At 41.2% G+C, this 24,206-nt stretch overlaps 1 protein-coding gene across 1 annotated transcript in view; it reads right to left on the reverse strand.

Moving 5' to 3' along the window:
• arid3c (AT rich interactive domain 3C (BRIGHT-like)) overlaps positions 1 to 24,206 on the reverse strand; it is an 84,721-nt gene that overhangs the window by 11,349 nt on the left and 49,166 nt on the right. Inside the window, exon 3 of the mRNA XM_062381163.1 lies at positions 17,733 to 17,805. Within this exon, the coding sequence (XP_062237147.1) occupies positions 17,733 to 17,805 (73 nt within the window). The remainder of the gene's footprint in view (positions 1 to 17,732; positions 17,806 to 24,206) is intronic.

Below are 24,206 nucleotides of genomic sequence, written 5' to 3' on the forward strand. Positions count from 1 at the left end.
TAACTTTATCAAAGTCAAACGAACATGTCACACTTCTTGTTCATAATTCCGGTACTTCTAACATCAACACTCTTCTTCACTCTCCTTTCTCATTCACCCCTTACCCACCAACAAAACCAGCCAATGAGAGCCTTCCATCCCACATAACCCCAGAGCCATTGGTCTAGAACTGTCACATGCCCCTACCCGACCTGTTCACAGACAGTCAGGACATCTCAGTACTTATTTAACAGTGTGTACTTAGCTGAACATAAGTCATAACAACCACACAGCAGTCAAACTGAACATAAACTTAACTACCAGTCCGTTATAATATATTAAAAATAAAATATATTGAAATTAAAATTTAATTTCTGGCGATGCCAGTCCATTTAGAGTCCATTTAAAATGTTTAAATCGATTCTGTGACAAACAGAAAATCAGTGGAGGGAGTGCAACAAAGGTTTAACCAGGTCTCTCTTTTTCTTTCTAGTCAGGAGGCAAGCAGCAACAGCGACGAGTTGCAGGCGTTATATAAATGACTGGTGTATTTCTACATTAGTCAAGACGAGAGGTTATGAAAGTATGGATCACCCTTGATATATCTTTTTGTGGGAGATTGGCCTTTATCTTGGCTTTGAGTCTCATTTGGAAGAAGCTACACCTGACAACAGAGGAAATTGGCTTGTTGAATTAAAAAAAACTGTAAACATGAACCCCAAGACTCTTCGCAGCGGAGTGAATGTTAGGAGCTAGAGGGCCAGGGTGCGAGGTTCAGGGGCAAGTATATTTAAATATCATCGGCAAAGCAGTGGAAAGAGACATACTATTTTTCAAAAATATATGCTAGGGGCAGCATTATATAAATAGAATAGGATGGGGCCTAGAACCGATCCTTGAGGGACACCACATGTAAGTGGGGAAATCCCAGAGGAGTAATTACCAAGGTCGACAGAGAAATTCCTATCTGTTAAGTTTGCTATCTGTACGGATTGCTGTGTACACTGGTGCCATTTGGTCAGTTGAGGGAAGTAAGTCAGAAATTAGAGACCGACTAAAACGCTGTTGATTTTGGTCATTATGGAGTAATGCTTGCAAGCTTGTTCAAGCAGTCAACTTGAGCTACACTGCTCTTAATCATTTGACATGATTCACTCTCCACAATCATCTATCATATCCTGCTTTCAGACATGCACTGCACTCTGCAGATCCTACGTATATTCTACGAAGGAGGTGCATGTGTGAATGCAAATTGATACTAATACGCGACAGACAAAAAATAAAAAAATATAAAAGATCAGCAGTGGGTTTTCCCATGGGCTGTTGGCAAAAATCTAACTAAAGAAAAAAACATATATTTATATTGTTTCATATGTAAACAAGAATCTGCAGGCACCCCCTCAAACTGTCCTAAGCCTAGGTCTAGGGGAAGCTTTCACATGCAAATGACGATGCTCTGAGCTTTACAAATGCAAATCAGGATAGTTTCTCTCAGTGCAGAGGTACCAACTAAAAACTATCTGTAAGTACAACAGGCTTGAAATAAATATAAAACCTGAAATTGTATATTTTTCCCTTAAGTAAGTAAGTGTGCTATAATGAATAACATTGTATACCATAAGCCAGTGGTTCTCAATATAATTAAAAAGATTTGTGCATCTCAAAATAATTATCAACTTAAAGTGACCTCTTTTGGGATCATAATAAAGATATGTTCTCAAACTGAACTCATGAACTTAATTATAGCTAAACACTTCTTCCCAAAAAATAAATTATTAACTTAGTTTTAAATAAAAGATTAGCTCATAACATATTTTTTTAATATTCTTCATCTTAAAATATCTTCTTTAAGGATCGAAAAGAATACTGACAGGTAGCTTGTTTCCGTTTGCTTTGGAGAGGCTTTTCGCATCGTGTCTTGAGATGACCTGAATTCAGAAAGTTTCCTCTTAAAAAACTCAGGTGGCTTACCAACATGACTTTCATGTTTTGTCTGGAGATACCGCTGAAGATGTGGTGGCTTAATGCCACTGTTGGCTAATCTCTCCCCACAGAAAAAACATAAAGTGTAAATAACCCAATCTATGTTATTGTTAATATTATTGAAGTGTCTTTCTGTTATTTTATTGTGACATATTTGCTCGCTTTAAGGTCATACAATTTCATTTCCGCTTTTGTATTACATGCTTTTATTTTGAAAGGGTACCAGTAGAGACGCGGATTTCTTGTTATGAATCATTAACTTCACAACGGAAAACTTGTCCATTTTAGCGCCCCTCCGAAGAGGCACAAGCTCTCACGGTGTTGTTTAGGGAAGGCTCTCTACTCTGGTTTCGCCTTCTTTGGTACTTGTCCCTCCGTGTTTCAGCAGCATTGCTGCTGCACTTCAACTCGACTCCATTGTTGAAGTTTTCAAGGCAGGTGATGACAGGTGATGACAGGTGGCGTGTGCCAGGTTGGGTCAAACCATCGGTATGGGGGAGACTCTGTTTTTTTTAGGATAATTAAATTAAAAGCCTACTGAATATAACATTTAGTTCATGAACTTACACTTATAATTTATTGAATATTTGTTAAATAACAATTTTTCAAGGATTTTTGAATGGATGCTAATTTTAAATATATAAAAAAAAAATCTCAAGTACCCCCTGGAGTACCTTCAAGTACCCCCAGGGGTACGCGTACCCCCATTTGAGAATCACTGCCATAAGCAAAGGTCAATGCTATGAATTTTTTTTGAAACAATGCACTTAATTTAAGCATTTTATTATACTCCAAAACAATGAGACTCAGTAAGCCTGTTTCCCTTGAAAGGACTGACAAACCACCTCTTCAATCTTAATTGCCAATGAACACAATCCTAAATCTCAACCACTGTGCAGAATGGTGTGATTACAGTTACTCTTTCACTTGTGTTGGTTAAATAAACAGTGGATGTGTTAACCACACATATACCAGCAATCCGCTCAACAGGAAAAAATTATGCTGGGTATTTTGAGTCTGTGCCCTGTAAGCTCCAAACTTTTACTGGCTTTCCATAAAAATATCTGTCCTCCCAAAATACTGGTAAATTCAGCACCATATTCACATGTCTATTGCAAACTAAGCTGCCGACACTGCTGAAATTCCCTCATCATTTTAACTTCAGTTGTCTTATTGTTGTTATTAAACTTTCTCAGTATTCCATTAAAACCCTTAACCCTTTTATCCAAAGCGACTTACAATAAGTGCATTCAACTATGAGGGTACAAACACGGAACAGCAAGAATCATGTAGGTACAATTACTTAACAGCAGAAAGAATAAACGGGTCCTCAGTCAAATACTCATCCCATATAAAAGAACAATTTAAAAGCTGTAATAACAGCTGCTCTAAGATGAAAAAGACAGTTTTACTATGAAAACCTCACGTCACTCACTCGCGTCATCACCTGATTGGCTCGTCCAATCAAAGCCTTGTGAATGCAGAGACTGTCTGCCGCAGACATGATGAAACTTCTGGCTCGTGTTAAGCTTGGTCCAGCGAGTGAATCTGTTTTTGTGGTAAATAACTTGCTGAAGTCGACACGACACTGTTTCCCTGGAGGAGAAGATGAGTGCAAGCTACAGAGAGAAGCCATTGCTAACTGCTAAGCTAACTCTCAGATCTGAAAAGCGTGTTAATAACTGCGGGATAGCAAGAAAGCTGCTAAAAGCAGAATAGAGCATCAAGTTATTGAGCAGAGCTGGTGCATGTTTAAATAGGTATGAACTGCTTAAATTTAACAGTTTGTTCTCGTTAAGTTTTTTCATAAACCTGACTTTTTCTCAGATTATATTTTTATAGGAAAATCAACGTCTCTTCACACCTCTGATGCAAATGGCCGGCACCATGAACCGGAGCGAGGGTAAGATTAACATGAGATGTGCTGTGCTGTTCAAAATACATTCTCCAGGTTTACCTTATGTGATCCATTTCATCATTGTGTTTTCACAGCCTGATTCCCGCACACAACATTTCGGTCTTAACAGTGATAAAACCGAAATCCTTTTAGTCGGTACTAAATCCACTCTACTCAAAGTTGACAGTTTTTCCCTCTCAATTGACAGCTCCATAGTTTCCCCCTCCCCCCAGGTAAAGAGTCTGGGTGTCATCGTCGACGGCTCACTCTCCTTCAAATCTCATATCAACATCACCACCCGCACCGCCTACTTCCATCTCCGTAACATAAATCACCTCCGTCCCTCCCTCACCCCCCATACCACCTCTATTCTTGTACATAGCCTTGTCACCTCCCGTATCGACTACTGTAATTCTCTCCTCTTTGGTCTCCCCCAGAAATCCCTCCATAAGCTCCAACTGGTCCAGAACTCAGCTGCCCGTATCATCTCCCTCACCCCCTCTTTCCACCACATCACCCCCATCCTACAGCAACTCCACTGGCTTCCAATTCACTTCCGTATCAACTTTAAAATTCTTCTTCATACTTTTAAAGCCATCCACAACCTTGCCCCTCCTTACCTGTCTGACCTCCTTCACACTGCCACCTCCACCCGCTCCCTCAGATCCTCCTCTTCCATCCATCTAACTGTCCCCTCTGCCCGGCTTACCACCATGGGGAGCAGAGCTTTCAGCCGCTCTGCTCCCAAACTCTGGAACTCACTCCCACCTGACATCCGAAACATTGACTCCTTCCCTCAGTTCAAATCCTCTCTCAAAACCCACCTTTTCAGGATTGCATTCTCACTGTAGTTGCCATGCTGTTTTTTACTTGCACTTTTAATTTTAATTGTTTTGTTATTTGTTTGCTCCTGTTTTAAATTGTAAAGCGTCCTTGAGTGACATGAAAGGCGCTGTGAAATAAAAATAAAAATGTATTACAACAATGCACATTAGGCCGAGAATCGCTGCAGGTCTGGATTTGCAGTAAGGAAAACGACGCCATTGTATGTAAGTAGCTGTTAAGGATTTGTTTTTGCTGTGGATCTTCCAACAGTGATGCAGCGAGGCTATTTCCGTTTATTAATAATAAATTCATGTTACTCGTTTTGTTTTCGAGTTGCCTGTACTATGACGTACTAAGGCCCACTATGAGCCAGTATGAAGGAGCTTCCAGCACATCCAACCGGACCTTGCATCAGCAAGGAGTTCAGGAGTTGTCGGAGAAGAAAGAGGGTAAGGTTAGATTCATTAAATCATTTTTCAGTTAAATGTATAGGTGTATGTTGTCATTGAACTGTGCTAATTGTGAGGATTGTGTTTACAGCTGATTGACGCGGTACAGATGACATTAATCCATCCTTCCACAGCCAGGAGCTCAGCGACCTGTGTGCCACACTTCAAGTAAGACTAGAAGCTACACTGGATCTCACAGCTACACACCACAGACGTCTACACACTGGAGAAGATTAGGACAGAGTTTGGTGAGATATGTATGTTTCTCTGTATCTTGTGACTATATTTTACCTATATCCTGTGAATAAATATTAGCTGTATAGTCTATATAATCAATAATGCACACTACAAAGTATAAACTGTCACTGTAACCTGTGTAACTAAAAAACATGTTTATGACAGTTGGTTCCTCAAACAAACTGCGAGCCAGACAGGTGGACACTTTTCTTGGAATGATGTCTATCTTTTTGACGGCGAGAAAAATATATGAAATCCTCCTCTATGTCTAATCTGCTGTGTCCGTTCGCTGTAGCAGGCTCCCTGTCTGCCAAGGTCACAGTAGTGGGACACCTGGTCGGTTGAATTTTCCCTTACAAGTGATTTGCTTGCAAAAAACTGCACTTTGAGGAAACAGTATACATCTGGCCAATAAATGAATTCCCTCAAAGAAAAAGAACCGCCTCTGTGCTGCACCCTGTGTCTTTATAAATACTGTGGACTTATGATGAGTGTGAGCGCTTCTTCTCGACATGATCCAGTGAACCTGGTGACGTGTCAGGCAGAACCCCAGAGACTCTCTGTAAGTATTGTTCTTAGACAATAAACTTCCCCCCCCTCATTTTCATCCGCTTATCCGGGGTCGGGTCGCGGGGGGAGCAGCTCAAGCAGGGGGCCCCAGACTTCCCTTTCCCGGGCCACATTGACCAACTCTGACGGGGGGATCCCGAGGCGTTCCCAGGCCAGTGTTGAGATATAATCTCTCCACCTAGTCCTGGGTCTTCCCCGAGGTCTCCTCCCCACTGGACGTGCCTGAAACACCTCCCAAGGAAGGCGCCCAGTGGGCATCCTTACCAGATGCCCGAACCACCTCAGCTGACTCCTTTCTAAGTAAAGGAGCAGCGGCTCTAATCCGAGTTCTTCACGGATGGCTGAGCTTCTCACCCTATCCCTAAGGGAGACGCCAGCCACCCTTCTGAGAAAACTCATCTCGGCCGCTTGTACCCGTGATCTCGTCCTTTCGGTCACGGAAGGACGTGATCTCGTCCTTCCGTGAAGGACGTGAAGGACACGTTCAATGTTCAAAAGTTACTGTGAAACTTTTGAACATTGAATCTGTCGAAATAAATGGCCTTTCCCAATTGAACCTCGAATCAACGAACACGACGCTGTCCGGTCCGGACGGGACCGGGCTCAACAAGTTCCACAAAGAACATATGACCCAGAGGCTGCAACGAGACATTTCAAGCTTCACCTGATTTATAGTTTGACACTGGCTAGGCCAGTTGTGTTTGTATAATATTTGAGCTGTAAGTAAATAAAGCTTTGACTCAACATAAACCCTGTTCATGTTTTTTTCCCTCTACAAAAAGTTTAATATATAACATCAAGCATCACATGAATGAATGTATAATCTTCATTAACTGCAGTGGTTTTGGTAAAGGCTTACTAATAAATAATAATATACATTATTAGTAAAAACTATCAATTTTTATTATTATTGAGTGAGGGAGGGGTTTACCCACATGTGTACTGCATTGACCCAGGGTGACCAATAGTAGCAGATCTATCAGTCAATCACGAGTGACTTTTCGTTTCAAGAGTCTGGTTTCCTCCAATGGTGAGTCGAGAGAAGCTCTTACCAGCGGCTTCACTGGTAAGAGATAATTAGCATGTGGATTCACATGCTAATTAGATCGCATCTCGCGCCGCGACCCTGCTGCGCTCCCCCTTTCTTCTCCAAAGAGTAAAAAGCAAGTTCTGTAAGAGAAAGAATTGCGTTTCATGCCACTCGCTGGTACATGCACAACTAGAGCTGAAACTATGATGTCTGACTGTCTGTATGGACTCTAACAACTTTATGCACATGGACTTTATGCATGTACTTGGAAAATAACTAGCTATACAATGCAGCAATGGAGAAAAACCCCAAGTTAGATATTTAATGTTATGAGAAGTTTAATTATGAAACTGTAGCAGGACAATTAGATTATATCTAGATAATTAATACTGTAAGTAATAATACTTTGCACTGCTTTGACATGGAGAGAAGGTGTGGGTCTCTCATTAAACATCACAATATTACTTTCATTTCAACAATATGTTATGCAGAGAAGCTGCTACTGCAGCACAATGTATTCCATACAGCTCTTGAAAAAATGAAGAGACCACTTTTCTTACATTTTCTTAAACATTTTCTTGGCAGCCATTCCATTCCAGTGTCTGTTGAATTCCTATACAGGCAGACCGGATTCCAATTAATGAGGTACTGATAAGTTTATTACCTGAACCAGATCTTATTTATTAAGTATACCTCCTCTTGCAGTAGGACCAGCTGGATGGCAGAAACAGTCCTAGTAGTACCTCAAAAGTAATTGGAATTAAAAAAAAGTGAATATTGACCATGCCAAAAGAGTTAATAAGAAAAGTTGAGTGAGGAAAAGAAGGGTTCAATTCTAGTTTTAATGGCAGGGGGATACAGTGAGCGTCAGGTTGCTTCCATCCTTTAAATTTCAAAGACGGCGGTTCATAAGAACAAGGTCAAGCAGCAGACATTAGGGACAACAAAGCTACAGACCAGCAGAGGACATAAATGACTCCACACTCATTCGAATGCCACTCAACATAAAAAATGGCAAACAGGCTCCTTGGGCTAGGGCTGAAGTCGAAAAAAGCCCTTCATCAACAAGAAGCAATGAAGAGCCAGGCTGAAGTTAGCAAAAGACCATAAGGTGGGACCATAGAGGATTGGAGTAAGGTCATCTGCTCTGATGAGTCCAGTTTTCAGCTTTGCCCAACACCTGGTCGTCTAATGGTTAGACGGAGACCTGTAGAGGCTTACAATCCACAGTTTCTCTTGGTGGAGGATCGGTACAAAGTTGTCCAGGAAGAAAACTTGCTTCCTTCTGCTCTGACAACTCTGAGGAGTGTTTTTTCCTGCAGGACAATGCTCCATGCCACACAGTGAAGGTGTGGATGTAGGACCACCAGATCAGGACCCTGTCATGGCCAGCCCAATCTCCAGACCTGAATCCCATTGAAAACCTTTGGAATGTGATCAAGAGGAAGATGGATGGTCACGAGCCATCAAACAAAGCTGAGCTGCTTGAATTGTTGCGCAAGGAGTGGCATAAAGTCACCCAACAACAATGGTCTGACTGTTGTTGAGAAGGCCAAGACACATCAAAGCTGTGATGTAAATCAAGGTTCAACCCACCAAATATTAATTTCTGAACTCTTCCTTAGTTAAAAAATTAGTATTGTGTTGTTTAAAAATGAATATGAACATGTTTTCTTTGCATTACTCGAGATCTAAAACACTGCCTCTTTTTTGTTATCTGGACCAGTTGTTATTTTCTGCAAATAAATGTTTAGTCTAAATGACAAATATCTTTATCTAGAAATTTGGGAATGATGTTTTCAGTGGTTTATAGAATAAAACAAAAAATGTACTTTTACTCAAACACATACCAATAAATAGCTAAACCAGAGAAACTGATCATTTTCAAGTGGTCTCTTAATTTTTTACTGAGCTGTATAACACATAAATATGGCCATAATAACTTGTATAAAAGTAGTGCTGTGTACTCAAATCAATAGCGGTACTATAGAGTCTGAAGCCATGCATCCTCCACTCCTGCAAATATTCTTTTTTGCTTTATTTTGAAACACATACAACAAGTGTTGCAACCATTCATGTTTGTGATATAAATTCAACAAATAAACATTAAAACTCATGTGAAAGATAATTGTCTCTGTTTATTCTGCTATGAAACAAAATGTTTATCTGTCTATGACACTAACGTATTTACAACACTTCCCAAACCCATCTCAAAGTAAAAGCCCTCAAGCGTGTCACTTTCTGATACCATTAATATGTTCTAAGGTTCCAACAGGGCTTTGATTGTTATCGACAGGCCAGAAGATGCGCGTCCTCAAACTGTAGAGTCCTGACATTTAGTTAAGTACATAATCTGACTTTTATTGAAGGAAATGCAGGAGATAAACCAGCTACTCCGCCGCCAGCAGCTGACACGCAGCGTGTGTGAAAAACAGACAACTGACACACTGTGGTGCAACGGCAGCCAGTGATTCTAGAGAGTTTCAGGGATCAAGAGTGAAGACTTTTGAGATCAACCAATAGATCGCGATCAACGGGTTCGCAACGACTGGTCTAAAACAATTTTGATGTAAGACACAGAGTATTTAAAAAAAAACTTTGAGTAACCTCACGCAATAAATAGAAAAGGGAAACAAAACAACAGATACTTTGGTGGAAATCTGAAAAATGATGTGTGCAAATAGGCAGGACTACAATAGGAAATCAGTAAAATAAGTAAAACATAAAAATGTTTAAAATGATCAGCATTCAAATTTTGGTGATTAATATGTATCAAGACATTGGCAGCAAGATTGCAATTATGACATGCCAAACCTAGACAACACAGTACTATCTGTGTGAAGACTGAACCATCTGTGTGAAGACTGAGAAGGAAATAGGAGTGTCAACTGAAAGGCGAAACCAAGCTTCAGCAACAAAGTAAGGAGGAATATTTAGTGTCAGACCAATCGAAGACTTGGTCATTTTTTAAACAACTCTCAAGTAGCCTTTTCTTCTGCCACATCGTATTCTTGAATAATTAGGTGAGGACAAAAGTTCACTTATTTGCAAGGAAAGTGCTGATGGTAGTTCTCAGAGATAAAAATCAATTCATTATAACAACTCTGGGGCAATAATAAATCACCCTTGGTATTTAACAGCACACAAAGGAGACCATCACAGCCATTGTCGGCTCTGTGTTGGATGGAATCTCTCTCTGATGATTTCATGTATCAGCTTCCAGGCTGAAAACCAACAGAAGAGTTTTCTCATTATCTGTAGCATGATTCAAGAGTTAAGGATCCTCTGACAAGAGAAAATATGTTAATAAAATACTGTGCTACTTGTAGGAAATACATGGAACAATATACATTATAAAATATATATAGAATCCTGCACACACTACTTGGCACAGTTACATTATAACGGGGATTTGGCTTAATGTCTAGAAATACAAATGTAATCACTTTTGTAAAAAATTGAATGCTGATTTACTGTTACAGTTGCATGAAGAGTTATCAATACAGCAATATTTACATCCAGTTTTGATTAGCTGTCATTAGCTATTACTCAAACCAAGCCAAGTACAGGCTAATATATGGCTTTCGCATCTGCAAGCCCACAAGGGTCTTTATGTCTGCAAAGGCCTGTGCATTAGCTAAAACAATAAGGATTCCATACATAGTGGTTTCAAGATCCACACTGTATGAACTGCATATCACATCCTTGGCCCAATGGTATTTCATGACCTATAATAAAGAACAATAACACGCGTTGATATGGTCACACATAAATAAGTAGGAGTGGAGAGGAGATTATTTATTTCTATATTAGATTATTTACATTTATATTTTCATTGTCATCATAACTTAATTTACCACGTTATGGAAATGTAATGGTTGATAAAATAAATATGAATAAGCGATAGATTATGTACTATTTGTATCAAAAGTGAATGTCTTATTACACCTTTGAATATGATGAAATTTTTTGATTGCATAGTGATGTCATGAGGACATCATTCGTTCCAAATTATCATGACTAATGTTGTAAAGCTTTAGGTCGTGTCCATACGAGATACCCGTAAAAATGCTTTATTAACAATACATGAAATCCTATTCTGACTTCTTTCGGACTCTTCATTCGGCACTCCTTTTGATAGCATATGATGTGGAATAACTTTCTAATAATCATAAGCTTCAGATTGTCTTGATAGCTTGATCAGTTATGAATATAAATTGTTTTGGGACCCATACCTTTGTTGACGACTAAGTTAGGGAAAATCCATCTATGGATTGAGATTTTTGCAGACACACACAAACATACTCACACACACAAACAGACACTTACCTGCTTGCTAACACACATCACAGTAAAAGGAATGACTTAAGTTTTTTACCAGGTTGCTTTACAGCTGATTCCCACATCAGGATGAAATTCAAAAACCCAAAAACAACAATTATTTTGGGTGCCTAGCGGTGTATAGCTCATATTTTTATTTCCCTGGCGTATATTCTTCTTTTTCTTCTTCAGAAAATTCTCGGCACGCATACACGGGACCCTTAAAAGAACCTGCGGAATTACGTTGAATGGTGTGCTATGACTTTTCTAAGAGTTTCGTTTAACAGTTTGCGAACAAATCGCGATAAAATGGCCAAAGACGTCAAATGGGACTCAAAGTTGTCATATGATTTTTAGATCAAAATGAAGTACAAATTGTTTCCTTCGCAAATCTCTCGGAGCTATATTTTTGACTGCCATGAAAAATCGCAAAATTATGTGTGGTGCAGACTCTCCATTTGGTCTCATGTAAATTTTGAGAGAAATTTCTGGAAAGAGCAAAACGGAAAAAAAATCCTAACTTGCTCCAGCAGTCCCATTTCTTAAATCTCACCAATAAAACAGATATGTGGTTGTTGGACAGAGTTTTGGGATTATCAAAGTGTTTTCCTTTCAGCGGTAGGAGTTATGGATTTTGAATGAGAGCATATTTTTCGACCGGTTCTCCGGAGGCCCATCTCTCACTCTCTCTTCCAAACAGGTGCGGTCGTTAGTGAGATACTCACGCTGAGGAGGGGGGCCAAGGGGGAAAGGGCAACACTGGGATTATTTATATTAACTACTTCAATGTTGGTGTTGGAGTTTACCCCGGTAGACGAGAGGGTCGCCTCCCTGCGCCTAAGGGTTGTAGGGGGGAAAACTCAATCAATGATCGATTTTGTGATTGTGTCATCTGATCTGAGGCCGCATGTTTTGGACACTTGGGTAAAGAGAGGGGCGGAACTGTCAACCGACCACCATCTGGTTGTGAGTTGGATCAGGGAATGGGGGAAATTTCCGGATAGACCTGGTAAGCCCAAACGAGTAGTGCGGGTGAACTGGGAACGTCTGGAGGAGGCCCCCGTCCTACGTATCTTCAACTCACACCTCCGGCGGAGTTTTTCTGGCATTCCTGTGGAGGTTGGGGGCATTGAGCCAGAGTGGGCGGTGTTCAAAGCCTCCATTGCTGAAGCTGCGGTGGCTAGCTGTGGCCTCAGGGTCTTAGGCTCCTCAAGGGGCGGTAACCCTCGGACACCGTGGTGGACACCGGTGGTCAGGGAAGCCGTCCAATTGAAGAAGGAGGCCTTCCGGGATAGGATATCCTGGAGGACTCCGAACTCGGTCGCAGGGTACCGACAGGCCTGAAGGGCTGCAGCTGCTGCCGTGTCGGAGGCTAAGCAGCGGGTGTGGGAGAAGTTCGGAGAGGCCATGGAGAAGGACTTTCGGTCGGCACCAAAGTGTTTCTGGAAGACTATCCGGCACCTCAGGAGGGGAAAACGGGGAACCATCCAAGCTGTGTACAGTAAGGATGGGACTCTGTTGACCTCAACTGAGGAGGTCGTCGGACGTTGGAAGGAACACTTTGAGGAATTCCTGAATCCGAATAACACGCCCTCTATGTTGGAGGCAGAGCTCGAGGTTGATGGTGTTTCGTCGTCAATTTCCCTGGTGGAGGTCACTGAGGTAGTCAAACATCTCCGCAGTGGCAAAGCCCCAGGGATTGATGAGATCCAGCCAGAAATGCTAAAGGCTCTGGGTGTTGAGGGGCTGTCATGGTTGACACGCCTATTCAACATCGCGTGGGAGTCGGGTACAGTGCCAAAGGAGTGGCAAACCGGGGTGGTGGTTCCCCTGTTTAAAAAGGGGGACCAGAGAGTGTGTACCAATTACCGGGGTATCACACTTCTCAGCCTCCCTGGTAAAGTCTACTCCAAGGTGCTGGAAAGGAGGGTTCGGCCGATCGTCGAACCTCAGATTGAAGAGGAACAATGCGGTTTTCGCCCCGGACGTGGAACTACGGACCAGCTCTTCACTCTCGCAAGGATCCTGGAGGGGGCCTGGGAGTATGCCCATCCGGTCCACTTGTGTTTTGTGGATCTGGAGAAGGCGTATGACCGGGTCCCCTGGGAGAAACTGTGGGAGGTGCTGCGGGAGTATGGGGTGAGTGGGTCTCTCCTCAGGGCCATCCAATCTCTGTACTCCCAAAGCGAGAGCTGTGTTCGGGTCCTCGGCAGCCAGTCAGTTTCGTTTTCAGTGGGTGCTGGTCTCCGCCAGGGCTGCGCCTTGTCACCAATCCTGTTTGTGATATACATGGACAGGATATCGAGGCGTAGTCATGGTGGGGAGGGGTTGCAGTTCGGTGGTCTGAGGATCTCGTCACTGCTTTTTGCGGATGATGTGGTCCTCATTGGATCATCGGCTTGTGACCTTCAGCACTCACTGGATCGGCTGGCGGCCGAGTGTGAACCGGCTGGGATGAGGATCAGCACCGCTAAATCTGAGGCCATGACTCTTAGCAGGAAACCAATGGATTGCTTCCTCCGGGTAGGAAATGAGTCCTTAGCCCAAGTGAAGGAGTTCAAGTACCTCAGGGGCTTGTTCGCGAGTGAGGGTACTATGGAGCGTGAGATTGGCCGGAGAATCGGAGCAGCGGGGGCGGTATTGCGTTCGCTTTACCGCACCGTTGTAACGAAAAGAGAGCTGAGCCGCAAGGCAAAGCTCTCGATCTACCGGTCGATCTTTGTTCCTATCCTCACCTATGGTCATGAGGGCTGGGTGATGACCGAAAGGACGAGATCGCGGGTACAAGCGGCCGAGATGAGTTTTCTCAGAAGGGTGGCTGGGGTCTCCCTTAGGGATAGGGTGAGAAGCTCAGTCATCCGTGAGGAACTAGGATTAGAGCCGCTGCTCATTTACTTAGAAAGGAGTCAGCTGAGGTGGTTCGGGCATCTGGTAAGGATGCCCACTGGGCGCCTCCCTTGGGAGGTTTTTCAGGCACGTCCAGTGGGGAGAAGACCTCGGGGAAGACCCAGGACTAGGTGGAGAGATTATATCTCAACACTGGCCTGGGAACGCCTCGGGATCCCCCCGTCAGAGCTGGTCAATGTGGCCCGGGAAAGGGAAGTCTGGGGCCCCCTGCTTGAGCTGCTCCCCCTGCGACCCGACCCCAGATAAGCGGATGACGATGAGTGATGAGATGAGAACTACTTCAATGGTTTTTATTAACACTATATTTAGTGCAGTGGGTAGATGTCGGACAGTGACTCAGAGTTGGTGAGTTCATGTCCAAGTGAGGGCAGCACTTTAATATTGCTTTTTCTTTGTCTTTCAGTGGGGGACTTTTGAACTCTTAAATATACAACTTTCAATGATTTTGAACAACAATTTGATTGGCTCTTCATTAGGGTTGCAAAGGGGCGGAAAATTACCATGGGAATATTGAGCTCGGGAATTTGAGGAATTTTGAAAAATAAAAAATAAGACAGTAAATTAAGCGCTGAGCAATACAAACATCATTCAAAACTCTATTTTAAGATGTATGGAATGCAGCACAAGCTGCCTATTGAATATCAATCCTACACTGTGCATTCTTCCATCACATGCACAGATAATTCCCGGCATCCTGCACACTAAAGCAGGGCTATTGAGGCCTGCTGTAGTGTGCAGGACTAGTCAGGTATGTTTCGACGATATTACTGGGGAAAATATATTAGCATGCTGATTGAGGTTGGTTCATCTGTTCCTCTAGCCCAGGGGTGGGCAACATTTTTGACTCGTGGGCCACAATGGGTTCTAAAATTTGATAGAGGGGCCGGGCCAGGACCAGATGGATGGAGTGTTTTTGTGAACTAATATAGGTGAAATGCAAAAATCCTTACATGAAATGATTTGGCCTTTAACAAATAGCAAAGCATTTATTTTAAAGGCAATTTAACAAAACCCGCCTTGGTAGTTGACTTTTCAATCGCAGTTTGTCGGTGAAAAAATTGTTGCTGAATCTGTAAATTATCCGCCAACCTCTGAGCCGTAGTTAGAATGCTTCGTAGCAAACTGACGGCTGATGTTGTACTCCTTGAAAACTTGGACAGTTTCTCTGCATATCTGGCATACAGCCTTCGATTGGACTTCAGTGACAAAGTATTCTATTGTCCACTCTGTGTTAAACACTCCGCATTCATTGTCCACTTTTCGTGTCCTTGATCCAGTCATTTTACGTTGGTTTGGACGCTTTTATCCAAACCAAATTACAATAAGTGCATTCAACACCGAGGGTACAAACCTAGAACAACAAGAAGTAAGAAAGTACAATTTCCTCAAAAATTAAGTAAAACTGCAAAGTGCTATAAGTAAGTGCCATTCAAGTGCTATTAAATTGTTAATTTAATTTACTTTGCCAATGTCTGATCTATCCTATTTCTATTCATTTAACCATCAATTTTTAAATATTCTTAAAGATGATTCCAACTATTTATATCTCTGGCATTGCTTTAGTGTTCTTTTACAAGATTTTTTCTCATCTTATTCTACAGAATAATGCCACCTGCACTATCTCGTGTGGTGACATTTCACCCCAGCCAATGTAGAAGGAAAGGCTGTGTACATTTGCAAATACTGTGCAAAGACCTATGTTAAGAATGACATAAAGATGCAGAAGCATATAGTCAAGTGCCCAAAGTTTCCTCAGGGCTCAAATCAGCCTATGACAAAACAAAATGTTTATATATATGTCTGTATATTAAAGCTAAATACAGTTAGTATAAATTACCCACACAATTTCCAGTTTATTCCCGTTAATTCCCGTATATTCCCGTTAATTCCCATGGCAAGTTTCCAACTTTGAATATTCCCGGAATCATCAGAGCCCAAACCTGAACAGATGTATTAGTGTGTATGCAGTGATAGTGATAGCGCCAGCTACTGATCAGTGTGAAAATGAAGTGTGAGCTCTCTGTCACAAATTTCTCACACTTCATCAGAACCCTGACCTGAACAGATCTGTTAGTGTGTATGCAGTGATAGTGATAGCGCCACCTTATGATAAACTCTGTCTCTCTCTCAGATGGAAAGAGTCTCTTTGGAGCCGTCAGCAAGCACTACTCACCCATTCGAAATTTCTCGGCAGGAGGAATTTTCTAGTTGTTATTATAATCTGGGGCTGCAATGACATCATTAAATCTACAAAAATTACTCGTTTAATTGCATATTAACAAGCAGTCACACAGAGATTAAATATGATATTCCACAACTGTTCCTCATCGCCCCCACATCTTTCTTCACCTTTCCCATTATTCCCACCAGTTGAGACGTGTGAGACGTGATGTCCTCCCAAATTCAGTCTTGTTCTGTAAGAGGTTTCTTCCAGTCAATGAGGGAGATTTATCTCTCCGCAGTCGCCAAAGTGCTGCCTATTGTGATACTATTCGGTTTTTCTATAATATACTGTACGGTCTAGATAAAACTAGGTAAGTGCGCTGAGATTATGTTTGTTATGATTTTTTGATGTGCAAATATATTTGAATTGAATTTAGTCAACCAAAAATCTACATTATTAAAGCAGCACAGTATATTTGACACATTTTACTAGAATATCTGCCTACCAAGCCCACTGTCGTTGACAGTGATGTTTCAAGAAACATTGATTGGGATATTTGAAGCAGTCTACTCTCATCACAGCTGTCAAAGGCTAACAGTAGAGATCTGCTTTGCACTGACAATGTCTCCCTACACTAAGTCAAAAATCAATCTCTAATTGAGCGCTCTAACAACAATCTATACTGTCTCAAAACCCAAGTGACCACCCAACTCATTACTTCATCAAAGTGTGCTTTGCTACAGATTTGGCAGTACACAGCCACTGTGGTGAAATTGTAGTTTTGGGAATGTCTGAGTGAGTTTGTAGTAGCAGTAAAATATGTTATGCTCAAAAACAGGCAAAGCTTAAACTTGTTTAAATGTTGTTGTAGGTTTTGGAGTCATCAGCTCATTGCTTGTGTAACCATATTCATATGGTGATTTTTTTTGGTAAATATTTGTCTCAAGTTCGAATCCAGAACCTTCTTGTACTTAACACTTCACGACCGTGTCACCTAAATGGCAACTTCAATTCCTTAAATTGTTCATTAAACATGGAAATAATTGTTCTTTAACTAAAAAACATAATTACTTATAATGCTTGTTTTGACAATTCAGTTGAAGTCATAGAATAGTCAGTTTCATTGTATTGAAAGTCAGACAGGCAGGAGAGGACACTGTGTAAAGAACAAGAAAATCTGAATAACACAACATGACACTGTAATCTAAAAATATCTAGTCACCTGGCTGCACCTTTTATCATCTGCTGGTTGGCTAACTTCCTCACAATATGCAAGGGTCTGAAAATGGATCTACTTCTCCAATAAATGTAAGAAACACTTAAATAGTATTATTAATCTTGTTCTTGATCTTCTAAAGTGGTATAACTTACCCCGTTTCTGCATGAAACTGAAAAGGTCATCTAGGAACTCTTTGCGCTTTTCATCATCATCCAAGTCATACAACTGAAAAAGAAAGAAAGGACCAATGAATGACTAATTTAACATTTTCTTCAAAGAAATTCAACATCGTTCATCAGTGAAGTTTTGGGAGTTTCCTGTGTGTGGTTTTTAAGGATTATGAACATAGACTGTATATAAAATGTGTCGATAATTATTTACTTCCTCCCAGAAATTAGGGACGAAATATTCCAGATATAAATGGTGTCATCTGGATTAATTTGAACCCAGAGTCTATGCAATAGAAGGTACGAAGCCACAGTAGTGGTCTGCTGATACACATGCTCTACCACTCACGAGACAGTCTCAGCTATAAATCATGATATGTCAGGCGATTTTTACGATATGAAATAAATATTTAAAACTTACCGGGAAATTGAACAATTGGACATATATCTGTGTGATAAGACCTACCTAAAGTCACAGAACCCATCATTGAGAAAAAAATTATTCTAGGTGTATTTTTACTTTTTAATTTGGTCGATAATTGATCTGCATGGGGGAGACTGGTGTTAAGACCTATGCTGCGGCCAGCCATCAGGGAACTGCTTTGGTTTCTTTGGGGTGCCTTCATGTCATCCATATTTGTATACAGTCTATGATTGGGACCATAAACTTTCATCACCGATGTATAAAAGCTGCTGCTAATGATGATTAACCTACTGTTTCCATAATTGAGCAGCCCTACATTGCAGGCACACTGTGTTTATTTTAAGAACAATCTACATGTAAAGACTGAAAATGCAATATATATAATATCTCAACATATCCTTCGTTCCATCTTGCCCGATGCCCTTAATATGTTTTAGTAACATTAGTTTCCTTATTGGCATATCTATAATGCTCCTCATTCTGCCTTATTCACTGGAGCAGAGTCAGAGTCAAAGAATCTTTTAAATGAGCTTGCACAGCCACATAGAGGTTATGGAAATATGTAAATGGCAATGTTCACTTTCAATAAGGCTCACAGCCATGTTAACAGGCCCAACTAATCAATACTGAGAGACAGAGGAATGACCTTTTGAATCAGTTGAGCCCTATGGACGATGCCCCTGTGATAATAACTGATTTAGAAGTATATTAGCTGTCACAAATATTAAAGGATCAGTGCAGGTCAGCGCTCAGGAGGAAACTGTAGGGCGGTTGGGGGTTTGTTAAGGGGAAGGTTCTAGAGGGGGTACATGTGTGTTTTTGTGGGGGGAGGAGGAGTCGTGAGCGCACTATGAGTGCTGCACATCAGGTGGTCTGTGGTGGAGGGAATATCGAAAGGTAAAGAAACAGCAAGTGGTTTCAAAAATGTTAAGTGCACAAATGCACTGCAGATGACAATACCACTGGATCAATTGTGAGGCCCTTTGAGTGCAAAGGCACATATGCAGAGACAATGACAAACATGTGCCAACTGTAGGCAACTATAAGGACACTATGAGAGCACATACCTCCACAAAGGCCAACAGTCCCCTAATGAAACTATATTTAAATTCACTTTTTTTATTTGGATCTGCACCACATAGCACACACTAATGAACTGCTTTCAGACCTGCACTGAACTCTGGATAATCTCGTGAAATTATACTCACACGCTGTATGTGAGAATGAAAATGTCCAAGTGAGAGGCTCCGGAGCCTCCATCCCTCCCTCCCCAAATCACGATTATGTGAAACTAGTAAAAAAAAGGATCTTTGAAGCCTGAATTTTATGATCAAAATCCATGAATTGTTTTAATGTTACAAAACGTCCTATCTCACACTGTTAAAGATAGTGAATATTTTTTCTTAAATCCTCTCCCTGATCCAGATCTGCACCAAAGATAATATCAATAATGTAATTATAATAAGTAATGGTTTATTCTGTGATCCATACTGCATCCTTCCACAAATTTTCATCAAAATCCATTCCAAAATGAGGATTGAAGTCTCATCAAGAGGGAATCATGTATGTCTGTATTGATTTTGGCGACCCGACACAGGGGTGGAGTTATTAATTATCATTAAAATTATGTTTAAATATATTTGTCAAAAAAGTAGGATTTGTGGTCTTACCAAGAAAAGACAATTTATATGTTTAATATATTATTTGCATTGTTGCATGTTTGATCGGATTTATCCTCTTTTTGATGAAAATAAAGATTTATCTGGTTGTGTACATTACTTTTATTGAAGGAGGCTTTGTGTGTGTTGTAAGGACATTTTGTTAATCCGAAAAGTCAGAATCTGTAAATATCTTTTCAACTCTACAGCAGTCAACTAAACTCCTGTCTTTGTGCGTACGCAATACTCTTTCTCATACATACTAGTGTGTGTGTGTTTGAGAGAGAGAGAGAGAGAGAGAGAGAGAGAGAGAGAGAGAGAGAGAGAGAGAGAGAGAGAGAGAGAGAGAGAGAGAGAGAGAGAGAGAGAGAGAGAGAGAGAGAGAGAGAGAGAGAGAGAGAGAGACGTTTGGTGTTGTGTGTTAGTGCAAGCATAAATAAAAAAATACATTTAAAAATAATGTGGTAAGAAATCATGATTTATTTGCAGCAGAACAAACATAAATTCACTCAACTTAAAATGTCCAAGACAAAACCCTATCCATTGGCTTGGTTCAGCTCAGCCCTCGTCTCTTCAGTCTCTGTGTGCAGGTTAGTTTCTCTCCCTCTTGATAGCTTTTCTTCTCCCTTGAACTCCCTGAGGAGTAACCAGCTTACAGCCATCAGCTGTGCTGATTACTACACTGGGGGTGAAATAAATACCGGGAGCTGTTCTCAACAGGAGTCAACATCACAGCCGATGAAGGACCAGGCTATATCTGCTCAGTAGACTGAGGTCTTTTGGAGTGCAGGGGGTGCTCCTGAAGACCTTTTAACCCTAATGTTGTTCCTGGGTCAGTTTGACCCAGAGTGTGTGTGTCGGTCTTTGTGGGCTCATTTAGACCCATAGAGAAGCCGATGTGTTTCTCCGTGTGCCATTCTCCCTGACCAGGTCTCAATGTCACATCAAGCACGTTTCACCAGAGAACAGGTTCTCCCAGCAACAATCCTCTGATCCTGAAGAGGACACGGAAGTTCAAGACCGATAAGCTTGGTTCTAGGATACCCTCTTGACCTAGTGGAGATGGAAGTACAGAGGAGGATGATGGTCAAGCTGTCTTCTCTGATAAACAACAAGTACCACTGCAGGACACTATCACAGCACTGGGATGTTCCTTCAGCGAAAGACTGATTCACCCTAAGTGTCTGAAGGAGAGGTATTGCTCAAAGTAGAACTACATGCTGATCGTAGTGGTAATGGCGGATCCTGTGTCGCGTTGGCATCATATAATGGTGGTGGACCGAGGCGGCGGCTGATGATGGATCCTAATAAGCGGCAGTGGACAATGACTGTGGCCTATAGTGGCACCCGATCTGGATGGCGGATCATGATCTTGCTGGCTGCTGACAACAAACTGATTGCAGCAGTACTGCTTGACATATAGTATTGAAGTTATCCTTCAAAATGTTTACCCTCATCAATTCTGCTAAAAACTTTAATCTTGATGTTTTCCTACATCTGACATCTATTGCACTTCTGTCAGTCCTGGGAGAGGGATCCCTCACATGTGCCTCTCTCTGAGGTTTCTACGTATTTTTACCCTGTTAAAAGGGTTTTTAGTAGTTTTTCCCTTACTCTTGCTGAGGGTGAAGGACAGAGGATGTCACACCATGTTAAAGCCATATGAGACGAATTGTGATTTGTGAATATGTGCTATACAAATACAATTTGATTGATTGATTGAAAAGCACCCATTGGACTGCACTTTAACTCTGGTTTAACTCTCTTAACTGTGCAATGTCAATTCTGTCTTTGCAATACAATGGATAATGAACTACAATTCTCTGTATACCTGTATATTCAGTACTGCATGTTACTTATTTGACAAATGTGAAATCCTCATCATTGGCCCAAAATCAATCACCACCTCCTGCCAAAATTTCTCCCTCCCAATCGATGGCTCCACTGTTCCCGCGTACACACAAATCCATAACCTCTGTGTCATCTTCCACACAACCTTCTCCTGTGAACACCACATCAACAACATCACAAAAACAGCCTTTTACTACCTAAAAAACAATTCCCAAATATGCCCCTACCTCTCTTTTTCAGCCACTGCATCATTCATTTCCCGCCTTCATCACCTCACTACTCGACTATTGCAATAGCATCCTTTTTACAGCACATCTACCAAGTTCATCAACAAATGTCCAAAACTCAGCTGCCTGTCTGCTCACCCACTCCCACACCAGAGACCACATCAACCATTTCCTTTAGAAACTTCACTGGCTACAAATAATACAATTTAAAATTCTCATCACATAAAAAACCCTCCACAACCTCGCCCCCTCTTACCTCTCTAACTCGGTGCACTGACACTAATCCAACCCGCAACCTCAGATCCATCAACACCTACCTTCTCACCCCTCTTAACCTGTCAAAGCAACGAACTTGGGGGACAGGGCCTTCTAAAAATCGCTGCCCCCTCCCTCTGGAACTTTCTCCCCCAACACCTGAGACATTCTCCCTCACTCATCTCCTTTTTAAATCTGCTTTTAATCAATGATTTATTTATGTAGGGGAGAGCGGGGTAATGTAGGACGTTTTTACATTTGCTCCCCTCTAGGCGAGCTAAAATAATATATCAGTAAAATTTACACATTTCTCATTAATTTAGGATGTTTTCTAGCAATAGGAATGATCAGAATGTCTTCAGGACAAAGGGCAGTGAAAATGTGATTGTTTTAAAAAAAATGTTCTTGTGTCCCACTTTACCCCAGCTACGGGTTAACGTGGTCCACTTACTTTTTCCACTTTAAAACTACGATAACAACACATGTTGTTATAGTTAAAATCCCGACAGCTAGATTGACAACCACTTCTATCGGACTAGTAACAGAATCATTGGATTGGTCAATTAAGCACATTTATGATTATTAAGATTCATGTGATCTCTTGCCCACCCTAGCTTACCTGCAAATTCTTTCTCTGTCCAATTGGCAGGGACAGGGATATTGTTTTTCTCTGCGTATTCAAATGCCAGTTCACGGCAATTAACTGGAGCAAGGCCATGGAACTGGTCAGCTAGTTGTTACAAGTGTTTGGCAAGCTTCTCCTCCATCTCACCTGTGAATATTCTCTTTGCCTCAGCTACTGGACCCCAGGCTACTGATTTTACTTTCCCTTTCTCTTTTTCTTTATGAATCTTTTGAGGGTTGTCTTATCAATATTTATATCGATTCCAGCTTTTCTTAAGGACTTCTTTCATTGCATGACCTCAGCGGCTCCACTCTCCATCTCTGCGAGGGGTGTTTGGCCCCGGGTTGTCTTCCTGGTGTATAGTTTCTTGGCATGATGGCTTTTCTACAATGTTTATGACATTGCAAATAAAACATATATAATGTAATATAACACTAAAATATGTTTAAGACTAAACTAACTTGTGCTACAGCATTTGTCCCACTTAACCCCACAGCCACCGTTTTAGAAAAAACAACATCTCTTAGCAATTCAGGCTAATCTTCAGCTAGCATCAACCACATGTTTTTATATGTTGGAAGTTCACCAACATGTATGATATAAGTTTTTCTACCTGAAGCAATTTGTTTTGACACAATGGTTGATTAAGGTCAAAGCAAGAAAATCTACTTTTACATGCAAAAAACGCATTTTTGTGAAAAAACTATACTGGTACTGGTACTGGTGCTGTGGAAACTATACTTTCCACAGCACCAGTACCAACTTCTCCATCATGGCAAGGCCCCCCCCCTTGCCATGATGGAGAAGTTGGGAGGGGCAGAAATGCAATTGATGTCGTGAAAAATCGTCAGGTGTGCCGTGGGAAATTAACTAATATCTAGTGTTGCACTGAATTATTGGCCGAACATCTGCAGCGGACGATATTTGCCTCGTTAACTGACATCTGCACATCGGTAATTATCTTCACCGATATCATTGGTATTTGTGGTTAAACCGCTGGGCACCTGCCGCGGCTGGGGAAGAAATTCAATGAAGCGCGGGTAAACGGCGGGAGTAACTATTGGCACTCAAAACAGGTCAATCTGTTTTAGACAGGGTTAAACGGTCCTGTTTTAAATGATCCTTGTGGTATTTTGACCAAAATATGTTACAGACATTTCATTAAGACCCAAAGGAACCATATTAACTGTGATAAAATGGGTATAATATGTCTCCGTTAAATAAAGTTTAGTTAAATCAAAGAATGTTTCATAAATCTGAATCAATTTGTGCTCATTACAGATAAGAGTAATAAAGGGCTGAAATAATTTTAAATAGTGCTTTTTAATACATTTAGAAACTATATTACTAACTACATGTATTATATGTACTGTGCTAGGCCATAGAGTGTAATTTTGTGTAATTTTGGTTGGTGGTGTG

This window comes from Platichthys flesus, chromosome 3, assembly GCF_949316205.1.
Source record: "Platichthys flesus chromosome 3, fPlaFle2.1, whole genome shotgun sequence".
Lineage (NCBI taxonomy): Eukaryota > Metazoa > Chordata > Actinopteri > Pleuronectiformes > Pleuronectidae > Platichthys > Platichthys flesus.